The sequence below is a fragment of the Peromyscus maniculatus genome, chromosome 23 (genome assembly GCF_049852395.1).
Source record: "Peromyscus maniculatus bairdii isolate BWxNUB_F1_BW_parent chromosome 23, HU_Pman_BW_mat_3.1, whole genome shotgun sequence".
NCBI lineage: Eukaryota > Metazoa > Chordata > Mammalia > Rodentia > Cricetidae > Peromyscus > Peromyscus maniculatus.
Genome location: NC_134874.1, coordinates 16,367,932 through 16,380,187, shown reverse-complemented (window position 1 = coordinate 16,380,187; position 12,256 = coordinate 16,367,932). Strand labels below are relative to the sequence as shown.

At 48.3% G+C, this 12,256-nt stretch overlaps 1 protein-coding gene across 4 annotated transcripts in view; it reads right to left on the bottom strand.

Moving 5' to 3' along the window:
* The window catches only part of Dnah10 (dynein axonemal heavy chain 10), a 129,232-nt gene that overhangs the window by 77,890 nt on the left and 39,086 nt on the right, over positions 1-12,256 (bottom strand). For all 4 annotated transcript variants that reach the window (XR_013047554.1, XM_076560204.1, XM_076560206.1 and 1 more), the window contains exons 24-27: positions 9,660-9,838; positions 8,785-8,996; positions 3,466-3,619; positions 1,682-1,915 (exon numbers count right to left, since the gene is read on the bottom strand). Coding sequence is in view for 3 of the 4 variants with exons in the window: in XM_076560204.1 (XP_076416319.1) it covers positions 1,682-1,915; positions 3,466-3,619; positions 8,785-8,996; positions 9,660-9,838 (779 nt within the window). In the remaining variant the exon portion in view is untranslated. The remainder of the gene's footprint in view (positions 1-1,681; positions 1,916-3,465; positions 3,620-8,784; positions 8,997-9,659; positions 9,839-12,256) is intronic.

Sequence of the window (12,256 nt, the reverse complement as noted above, 5' to 3'; positions counted from 1 at the left end):
GGAAGTGATCGCTTGGGAGTTTTCTTTTATGGTGTCAAGAAAGCGTTGGGACCAAATGGAGGCAGAGTTTGTACAACACAAATGCTCTAAAGACCCACACACACACACCTGTGTGTGCATGCTGAAATGGTTAGTTTGGTTGGTGAGGTGGCTCAGTTCAGAAACTTCCCACCGCTCAAGCACAAAGATATGTGTTGAGCTTCTCTCCCCCGCCCCCCACTGCCCAGCCCCTTACTCATGTAAAAGCCAGGCAGGCATAGCAGGATGCTTCTGCAACCCCAACACCTAAGAAGGTGGAGACAGGAAGATACCTGGAGTTCCCTGGCCAGCCAATCAGAGAGCTCCAGGTTCAATGAGAAACTGTCTCAAAAAGCAAGGTGAAGCCAGGCTCGGGAGCACATGACTTTAGTCCCAGCCCCCAGGAGTCAGAGGCAGGCAGATCTCTGGGTTCTAGGCCAGCCTGGTCTACAGAACAAGTTCTAGAACAGTCAGAGCTATGTAGAGAGACTTTGTCGATAGATAGATAGATAGATAGATAGATAGATAGATAGATAGATAGATAGATAGATAGATAATAGATAGATAGACAGACAGACAGACAGATAGATAGTGAGGTGGAGAGAGGTAGAGAGAGCCAATATGTCAAGCTCTGGCCTCCATACACATCTGTGCACACATGCGCATGTACCCTCACATACCGGTGCCCACACATACAAATACATACAGATACCCACACACAAAAATATAAAACAAAATGGTCAATTTTACATTACCTAAAATTCATCTCAATAAATGTTGTTTAAATCATAAAGAAGATGGCTGGGGAGATAGCTCAGTGGTACAGAACTTACCTAGCACACACGAGGCCCTAGGTTCAATCCCCTGAAACACACACATACACACACACACACACACACACACACACACACACACACACACACACACACACACACATCACTACCACCACCAACAAAACTATGCCCTACCAAAGAGCTTTCACAAGTAAAGAGTCACAGGCAAAAACAAGCACAGCAAGTCAAGGATGTTCAGACATGACAGAAACAGGGACAGGATCATATTCCTTTGCCGGAGGACCAGGATCTCAATGAGAATATATACTTGTCTATAGTCTGGGGGAGGAAAAAAAATCATCCACCCAGAAATAGTGAACTGAGCCCGATTGATCTAATTTGTCCACACAGGCCTGACCGGTCACCCCCCAGTATGACAGGCCCAGCTGGAGAGACTACAAAGGCAGGCGACAAAGTGAATCAAGAATGGGGAGAAAAACTTTAGGTGGGATAAACTAAAGGAAAATTGAATCATGTGGAGAGGGCTACCTACACCACAATAGTCAAATCATAAAAGGACGTTAACATAGACATGTATACAGTTTTCAGTGTTGAACACATGGGTAGTGAAAGCATGTATGCAACAAGAACAGGAGGCATGGAAACAAGAACAGGGACACTTTAAAAGGCCAAATGGGAATTTTAGACATTAAAAATGCATTCCTTGAAATCAAAAGTCTCCAATCTCTCCATCGATGTACTTCCCCCTCCCCCACCACCACCAACTAAATCAAGAGCCGTGACACAGTCATTCATTTCTAAGCACACGTGTCCCCATATGACATTCCCACAGGAATTAGCGGCACATTTCCCATCTGCTCTGCTCTCACCTCGATGACCTCCCCGATCAGAGACAGCGTTTTTTCCCACTTATGGACAGTTTGCAGAAAAGGCCCCACGAATCTGCTCCCGGAGATGCTCTGCAAGTTGACGGTGTTGTCATCCAAGGACTGGATGATGTCGTCCACGGACCCTAAGATGTAGCCTCGCTCCTGCGTGCCCTTGTAATACTTGACCACGGTGAACTTCATGTTCTCCCAGGTGTCCAGGATTTCCTTCACGGCCTGGTTGGGAAAGAGAAGAACGCAGCTGGCCCCGCGGACGGAAAGAGCATGGCCCTGAGCCAGCAGCTTCCTCCCCAGGGTGTCCTCGGGCAGCAACTCAACCGGGTGTCCAGCTCCGACATCTGAGAGGTCGAGATTCTCCTCAGCAACTGTGCTCCCTGCCTACCAGGCATGTGCTCTACCAGGCAGGCAAGCGTGGTACACGTGGGGTCTCCTCTGACCCCCACCCCAAAAAAAGAGACTGCCGTACAGAGATAGGCTCAGAGAGGCCGCACGCTGTGCCACACGTGATGCCAAGTGCCAAAACTGGGATCTCAGATGTGCGGCTCCCGATATAACAAGGGAGTCCTCCTGCCTCTGCTCGCCCCCCCACCACTGCTGAACAAGAAAGTCCCAGTATAAAATGCCAGGCCTACTATGATTCTATTCTCTGAAGATACCTGCAATGATATGTGCTCATGTGCATATCTATATGTAGATTTTTTTTTTCAGAGCTGAGGACCGAACCCAGGGCCTTGCTTGCGCTTGCTAGGAAAGTGCTCTACCACTGAGTTAAATCCTCAACCCCAGATGTTTATAAGTATGTGTGATTTCATCTCTAGTGAGACAGGCTCCTGGGCGTGCCTTTGAGGGATTATCTTAATTAGATTTAAAAAAAAAAAAAAAGATACACCCACTATGGGCGGCCCCATTCCCTAGGCTGGGGACTTGGACTGAATACAGAGGAAAAAGTGAGCCTGGCACCAGCATCCCTCCCCATGTCTGCAGATGCAATATGACCAGCCGCCTCACGCCCCTGCCGCCGCCATGCCTTCCCCGCCATGGTGGATGGTTCCCTCAAACTGTGATCCACAATGAACCCTTTCTTCCTTAAATAGCTTTTATAGGAGTATTTTTTCACAGCAGTGAAAAATATAGCTAAGACAATATCCATACATATTATGTGTATGTATTTGTTTGTAGGTGTGTATATGAGTGGGAACACACGTATTGCATGTGTGTACAACATGGCATGTGTTTTATGCATATACGGATGGATGTGTCCACATGTGTCACATGTCCACACAACTTCTAGCTGTCTGTTAATATTAGTTGTGTAAAATGGGGCTCACATAGCATCTTCTTGCACTCACTTTGACCTTGGACTTGCTTCTTAAGCAAGGAGCATCGTCAAGTAGGACGTTAACAATGACTGTCTTCGAGTGTCCAGGCTGTGGGTGATTTGCTTATTTTTAATTTTTTTTGCAAGGGATGCCCAGTTCTTAATCAGTAAATAGAATTTGAAACTGTAATCAAGGAGGGCATAAGAAAAAGAAAACTGAGGCAGAGGTTCTATTTCCTTAAGATACCAGAGACAGTGTGTTTCCTGCTTAGGGAAATGTCAGCCTTGGCTGGGAGTCATGGAGCCTTCCTGCGATCCCAGCACTCGGGAAGCTGGGGAAGGGAGATCGTGAGTTCAGGACCAACCTCGGCTGAAAGGTAAAACCCCATCTCAACGAACCGAAGACGGCAGAGCGGCAGCCCCGAAGCCCAAGGCTCTCCTTCCCTACCTTCTCGATGGCGACCTCCTTGACAGCCGCCGTGACAATCTCGTTGAGTACTTCCGTGTGGCTGTGCAGCTCCATGGCGAACATGTTCTCCAGCGTGAAGGTCTCTGTCATCTCAAAGAACACGCCTGTTTTCTCCATGAGTTCTTTCCAGTGTCTGGAAGAAGGTAGAACCGTTCATGATCACCGCCCCAGCCAAGGAAGAGCCCGGCTTAATGGTTCCCACTGACGTCACAGGAGGGGGCCCCATGGGAGAACCTCCACAGTGGCATGGGACAGCCTGGGATGATACTGCCGAGCTCTTCCAAATCCTCGTTTTGATCAACGGACCAAGTTACCCTAGGGAGAACAGCAGCAATCCTATTCAAGAGTCCATATTGAGCCAGGTGGCGGTGGCGCACGCCTTTCATCCCAGTACTCGGGAGGCAGAGGCAGGCGGATCTCTGTGAGTTAAGAGGCCAGCCTGGTCCACAGAGCGAAATCCAGGAAAGGCACCAAAACTACACAGAGAAACCCTGTCTCAGGAAAAAAAAAAAAAAAAAAAAAGGTTCGGTCCTCATCTCAGAAAAAACAAAAAGAGTCCATGTTGACGATTAGGGTTTACGACCTCGATGTTGGATCAGGGCATTTCAATGTATTATAGCTGCTATTAATGGTTCGTTTGCTCAATGATTCAAGTCCTACATGATCTGAGTTCAGACCAGAGTAATCCAGGTCGGTTTCTATCTATTTACGATTTCTCCCAGTATGAAAGGATAAGAGAAATGGGGCCTTACCCAAAGCACCCCCAAACCAACCTATGAAATAATCTCAGCTTTGTAAATTCATACCAAAACTACCCCAGGCAAGGGTAAAATTGGGGTGGCAGAGTCAGGAAATTGTATAAGACTTAAAACCTTTGTCCCCAGGGTGTGTGTGTGTCAAATCCTCTCCCTAATAGTGTATTTTATTAACATCTTTACGCTCTTAATTCCTATTCTAATTCCTATCGCATTTCTCACCCTAGTAGTATGGAAAAGTCTGGCTACATACAACTACGAAAAGGACCCAATATCACAGGACCCTACAGCATCCTACAACCATTTGCTGATGCGATAAAACCTTTCATTAAAGGATCCCTACACACCCTAGCCACTTCAACATCTTTATTCATCCTCGCCACTACACTCTCTCTCACTTAGCAAGCCAACGAATCCCTCTACCCACACCTCATCCCCTAGTTAACCTAAACATAGGAATTCTCTTCATCCTCGCTGTCTCCAGCCTCTCCGGCTATTCTATCCTACGACCAGGCTGAGCCTCCAACTCAGAATACTCCATATTCAGAGCCATCATCCAAACAATCTCCTATGAAGTAACAGCAGCAAGTATTTAACTCTCTCTTCTCCTAATAAACAGATCCTTCTCTCTCCAATCCCTAATCTTAACACAAGAACCCCTATGACTCATCATCCCATCATGACCCCTGGGCATAATGTGATTCATCTCAACCTTAGCAGAAACCAACTGTGCCCCATCCAATTTTACAGAGGGTAAATCAGATCTAGTATCAGGACTTAACAGTGAATATGCTGATGGTCCGTTTGTGCTTTTCTTCATAGCCGAATACACCAATATTATCTTAATAAATGCCTTATCCACAATTGTATTTATAGGGCCATTCCATGATCCCTACAACCCAGAACTATTCACTATAAGTTTTATAAGTAAAACTCTAATTTTAACTACACTATTTCTATGAATTCGAGCATCATACCCACGATTTCATTATGACCAACTCATACATCTCTTATGAAAAAATTTCCTTCCACTCACACTAGCTTTTGGTATACGACACATCTCAATTCCATCTTTCATAGCAAGCATTCCCCCCTACACTTATAAATATGTCTGACCAAAGAGCTATTTTGGTAGAGTAAATAATAGAGATTTAAGCCCTCTTATTTCCAGGATAATAGGAATTGAACCTATACCTAAGAATTCAAAATTCTCCATGCCACCTAAACACCTGATCCTATCTCTGTACAGTCAGCTAACTAAGCTATCGGGCCCATACCTCGAAAATGTTGGTTTAAACCCTTCCCGCACTAATTAATCTCTCTGTCACCAGAGTTAAAACCAGGAAACACCCAGCAAGTCCCGCCTTGTGTATGTCCTCACCACTGCTGAGAAAATGAGTGGCCTCTAGCCCAAAGGAGAACCTGGAGTCAATCATGGAACCCACGTGTATTGATTCAACACTGACTCCGCTGAGCAGTGGGGTGCACATGGTGACCAGAGGCTCAGCTCCTGGTCTCGGGGAGCTGATCCCCAGCTTGGATAGGGAACAGCCAATAGACAGTGAAAGGAGCCTACAATTTAAACACCATCTGTGAGGACAAGGACACGTGTGCTGAGAAACCCGCCATCAGGCGATCTTGGCTTCCTGTGAACTCCCCAGAGTGAATCACACAAACCCACATGACCAGGCCTGTGACACATCTGGCCACATGGTATGGCGTACCATCTGCTCCTGACCAGAACATGGGTACCCGCGGCTACGTGACTTAGCTAGAAACCAGTTGTTTTTTGTTTGCTTGTTTTATGTGGGGATGGGGATGGGACCCTCAACTGCAGACATCTAGGCAACCGCTCTGCCACTAAGCCCCACACCCCAGCTTGTACACACTAACTGTTGTAAATGCTGGGGGGAAGCACTGGTGGGCTCCCCAGGGATAACGGTGCAGGCACATGGGAGACAAAAGGACAATGGGGAGTCTGAAGCCAGCCTGGGTACATCCTGAGACCCTGGCTCAAAAAAAGAAAAAAATAAAAGTGGGAGGGATCCCTGATGATCAGAGGTGACACTCAGATATGGCCAACAGGGACAGACAGAACCAGAGCCTGGGAACTGTGAGCTACAAGGTCATGGAACTGGGGCCCCATGAGAAAAGGGCAAGAGCATTTCAGGCCTGGGAGAAGTGTGGGGACAGAGATGGGCAAAAGCCATGTTGGCTGGGCCTGTGGCTGCCACTCTGGTCTCAACAATGCAGAGGGGGAAATAGATGCTAAAACCACACGCACGTTCAAGGAAGACCTTCCTGCTGGTGTGAACAGGACTGTGTCCTCACCGGCTCCCTGAAACTGTGACAAAATACCTTTGAAAGCAATTTAATGGCGAGAAGGGTTCAGAGGGGTCAGCCTACAGCCACTTGGGCCATGCTGAGAGAGAGAGAATCATGGCCAGGGGCATGAGATGTGGCAATGTGTTCATCTCGTGGAAGATGGGGAAGTGGGGTGGTGAGACCAAGGGGCTTCCCCTCCTAAAGTCCCCTAAGAGCAGTTACTACTGGAGACCAGGCCTTCAACACACGAGCCTCTTGGGAACATTCCAGATCCAGACTACAGCAGATTGGGAGGAATTGGGGAAAGAACCAATATTTCACTAAGTAAAATAAAGTTGTTTGATAGACTCTATGAGCCCATGACTCTATAAGCCCATGACTCTGTGAGCCCATGACTCTGTGAGCCCATGACTCTATGAGCCCATGACTCTATGAGCCCATGACTCTATGAGCCCATGACTCTGTGAGCCCATGACTCCTCTGTGAGCCCATGACTCCTCTGTGAGCCCATGACTCCTCTGTGAGCCCATGACTCTATGAGCCCATGACTCCTCTATGAGCCCATGACTCTGTGAGCCCATGACTCTGTGAGCCCATGACTCTATGAGCCCATGACTCTGTGAGCCCATGACTCCTCTATGAGCCCATGACTCCTCTATGAGCCCATGACTCTGTGAGCCCATGACTCTGAACCCATGACTCTGTGAGCCCATGACTCTATGGACAGACTCTGGGAAATGCAACCACAGAGGAGAGGAGCACACCAGGGAAAATAGAAGCCACAGAACTCCGGCTAACTCCCATAGGCATGGAGTGGGGTGGCTCCATCGAACACCAGAGGGAGCTGAGCATCCAACATGGCCGCCATAAGCTGTCTCTCCCTGCTGGGTGAGCCCAAGCTCTAATGGAGTGTAAAAAGCACATCAGATTTCAAGATGTGGTCTTTAAGGAAGTCAAATATCTCAGGAAAAAAATGTTTTACACTGACTACATGTGGAAATGGAATCTCAGCACTGAGTCAGTTACGTATATCATTAAGGGGCTGGAGAGATGGTTCGGCAGTTCAGAGCACTGGCTGCTCTTGCACAGGACCCAGGTTTGATTTCCAGCACCCACAGGGCGACTCACAGTCATCTGTAGTTCCAGCTCTAAGGGATCTGATGCCCTCTGGCCTCCACAACTACACATATACACATACACTGACAAAATATGCATGCACATAATTTAGAATAAAAATAAATATTTAAAGCGTGTGTGTGTGTGTGTGTGTGTGTGTGTGTGTGTGTGTATGCACATCTGTTTAGGATTCATTTCAGGCCAGGCATGAAGCCTCTTGCCTATAATCCCAGTACATAGGAGGCTGAGAAAGACAGACTGCCATGAGTTTGAGGCTATCCTGGGCTACATAGTAATTTTCTAGGCTAGCCTGAGCTACAGAATGAAAGCCTATTTCAACACCTCCCCCTCCAAAAAAAGAACAAAGATTAATTTCACTTGTTCTCATTTCTTTCTCTCCCCGCCCCCATGCTGCCCCACACTTTTTGTTTTTTGAGGCAATGTGCCAATAGACATATGGCCCAGGCTGACATGGAACTTTCTATCCTCCTGCCTCAGTCTCCCAAGCGCTGGGATGACAGGTGTGGACCACCACATGTAGTTCTTTTATTATTTTAATGTTGTATCTAAAAACTGCAAATGACATTGGTGGCCCCATTCCATTTCTCCTGAATTCCACTCATCAAATATTCTTGCTTTTAAAAAGCAGACAAAAGAGCTGGGTGGTGGTGGCACACGCCTTTAATCCCAGCACTCGGGAGGCAGAGACAGGCAGATCTCTGCGAGTTCTAGGCCAGCCTGGGCTACAGAGGGAGTTCCAGGACAGCCAGGGCTACACAGAGAAACCCTGTCTCAAAAAAATAAAAATAAAAAGCAGACAGACAAAAACACACCTTTGACTGGAGCAGGTGTTGGGGGCGTTCTTATAAAACCCTTAGCGCCACCCTTCCTTTACAAACAAATCCTGCCACCTCTCACCTCGCCGCTGCACCGGTCCCTCATCTCACTGGTCCCTCATCTCACTGGTCCCTCATCTCACTGGTCCCTCATCTCACTGGTCCCTCATCTCACTGGTCCCTCATCCCGTCTAGCCTAAGCTGTACCTGCCTGAGACCTAAAGCCGTCCCGTGAGCTCCCAAGGCTGACAGAGGACGGAACCAACCTCTCTCTCAGGGCCTCGTGCTTCAAGTCCAGCAGCAGGGGGATGGAGTCTTTGAAAGCCTTCATCTTTGCTTCCAAGTGGAAGGCCACGGACAAGCTGCGCACCTGGCGGGGCAGCTTGCGGAGGCCTTTGAGGAAGCCGTCGATGCCTTCCTGCAGATACTGGACATTGAGGTTGATCCAGAGGGTCTGGGACCACTCCTCTTTGGCAACCTAGAAACATTAGACACGTCAGCACCAACGGGACCTGAGGGAAATGCAAAGGACGGGAAACGCGTGCCTAGCTCTGGCCTTCCTCAGCTTTTCTCTCCTCTAACATAAAAGGGTGAGTGTTGAGGCCAAAAAGAAGGGGTGTGAGGGGGCTGGAGAGGTGGCTCAGTGGTTAAGAGCACTGGCTGTTCTTCCAAAGGTCCTGAGTTCAATTCCCAGCAACCACATGGTGGCTCACAGCCATCTGTAATGAGATCTGGTGCCCTCTTCTGGCCTGCAGTCATACATGCTGTATACAAAATAAATAAATAAATAAATAAATAAATGAAGAAGAAGAAGAAGAAGAAGAAGAAGAAGAAGAAGAAGAAGAAGAAGAAGAAGAAGAAGAAGAAGAAGAAGAAGAAGGGGTGTGAGCTGGGTGGTGGTGGCGCACACCTTTAATCCCAGCACTCAGGAGGCAGAGTCAGGCTCTGTGAGTTCAAGGCCAGCCTGGGCTACAGAGTGAGTTTCATGACAGGCTCCAAAGCTAGACAGAGAAACCCTGTCTCGAAAAACAAACAAACAAAAGGGGGGGGGGTCTTCCTGAGCCCTTCACACCATAACGCTGCACCTGAGCGCATACATGCCCCCATGCCCAGCTTGGGGAGTCCCCGGGAGGAGCAGCACCTTCAGGGCCTCATATAAGTCGTAGATCATCCGGAGCCCCATCATCTCCTTCTGCACTTGGATGAGCTCGGGGTACATGGTGATGGGGAGGTCGAAGAGCTTCTCCGCGTTGGCCAGTTCCTGCCGGTTCTTGTCGTGCTTGGCCAGCTCCTTTTCGAAACTGCCTAAGAGCTCCACGCCTGGCAAAAAAACATGCAGAGATAAAGCAGGACGGTAAGACAGACGCCTCTAGTTCCAGCGCTTGGGACCCCGGGGTGGGGTGGGGGTGGGGTGGGGGTCGCTGCAAGTTCAAGGCCAGCCGATCTAGATAGCTAGTTCCCGGCTGATCAGGGCTACTAACTGAGCAATGTGTCTAAAAATGTGTGTGTGTGTGTGTGTGTGTGTGTGTGTGTGTGTGTGTGTGTGTGTATAAATAAGATTGAGGGCCAACGAGACTTGCTGCTAAGACTGATGACCTGAGTTCAATCCCCAGGAAGCACAGGATGGGAGGGAAGAACTGACTCTCATGGGTTTGTTCTCTGACCTCCACACATGCATGCATGCATGAGCTCCCCACCCACACACACACACACATAGTAAATAAATAAATAAATATAATTTAAAATGCTAAGTAAGAATAAAATTAGCCGGGCGCCGGTAGCATATGTCTTTATCCCAGCACTCGGGAGGCAGAGGCAGGCTGATCTCTGTGAGTTCGAGGACAGCCTGGTCTACAGAGTGAGATCCAGGACAGGCACCAAAACTACACAGAGAAACCCTGTCTCAAAACCAGCCCTCCCCGCCAAAAAAATAATAAAATTAATTTGATGAAGAAATCAGCTATTAATTATAATTTCATACACATAAGTTATGGCGGAGATCAATTTCAAATCAGCAGGCGTTATCTTGCCCCAGAAACCAAAAGGCCACTTGCCCTGCAAGCCCTTCCAATTAGAATGTTAACCCCTTGCAGGCAGACCATGCTGGAAGTGAGGCTATTGAAGGGACAGCCATTTTGTCCCCCATCCCAGTCAATGTCACCTGCCCTCTGCGGCCCTTGAGATCTCCTCATCAGCTTGACAGTGGCCTTCACACTTCAACTTCCAAGTCCGTGCTTGGCCCCCATTGTCCAGTGGCTGTTACATTCTACACCACGGTGTGTCCACCCGCTTCCCCACCCCAGCATTGTCTTCTCCCACTGCCCATGTTATTCCCAAGATCCGACTGCTCACCCGGAAGCCCTAGCCAACCCTACATAACAGTCTCCCCACACTCTCTTTAGAACAGTGGTTCTCCTTGGGAAAAAAGGGGGGGCAGGCGGTGGTGGCGCACGCCTTTAATCCCAGCACTCGGGAGGCAGAGGCAGGCGGATCTTTGAGTTCGAGGCCAGCCTGGTCTACAGAGCGAGTTCCAGGACAGCCAGGACTACACAGAGAAGCCCTGACTCAGAAAAAAAAACAAAAACCACCACCAACAACAACAAAAAACAGTGGTTCTCAACCTGTGGGTCACGAACCCTCTTGGGGCCACTTAAGACCACTGGAAAACACAGATATTTACATAACTATTCATGACAGTAACAAAATTACAGTTATGAAGTAACAACAAAGTAATTTTATGGTTGGGGGTCACCACAACATGAGGAACTGTATTTAAGGGTCTCAGCTTTAGGAAGGTTGAGAACCACTGCTCTAGCTTAAGAATAATGTTTCCTCCCAGCCACCCTTTCGGCTGGTGACATGTGCTGTGTTTTGCAGATGAAGTATCCCCCAAAAGGCTCTTGGAGGCTTGGTCTCCAGGTGGTGGAGCCAGACATAGAGAAGTGATCAGGTCATCATAGATCTGAGAGGATCGATGATTCATCAAGGGACGCTGTCATTGGGAAGTGGTGAAAACTAGGAGGTGAGACCTGGCCGGAGGGGGTGGCGGCTTAGGGACATGATTCGGAAGAGCATGTTGGCCCACTTCCTTGAGTATTCTATCTCCTGGCTGCTGAGCGGTCTCCTCTGCTGTGGGATATCTGTGCACTGTGTGGAGATGTGTTGCTGTGACTGGTGTGATAAAAAGCCGAACGGCCAATAGCTAGGCAGGAGGTATAGGCGGGACTTCTGGGCAGAGAGAGGAAGGAGGAGGAGGACCTAGGGGCACAAGAGACACCAGGAGACATGGAGAGGAAACAGGAGGTGCGAGATGGAAGAGAGATAATGCCACGTGATAGAACACAGATTAGTAGAAATGAGTTAATTTAAGGTATAAGAGCTAGTTAGGAACAAGCCTAAGCTATAGGCCGAACTTTCATAATTAATAATAAGTCTCCATGACATTATTTGGGAGCTGGCTGGTGGGACAGAGAAAGACTCGTTACACTCCTCAGCTACAGTTTCCCCCACAGGAAGCTCCACGTGACCACAGGGGACTGAGGTGAGGCCTCTGAAATTGTGAGCCTGAACAACTGTTCTTCCTTTTAAACCATTTCTTTCAGATGTGTGTCGGAATGACAGAAATCTGGCAGACACAGAGGGGAAACAGGATAGCGTGGTCCAGGGTCTAAGAACAAAGAATGAATTCAGAGAGAGAGCAATAAAGGGGTGTGTGTGTGTGTGTGTGTGAAGGCAGAT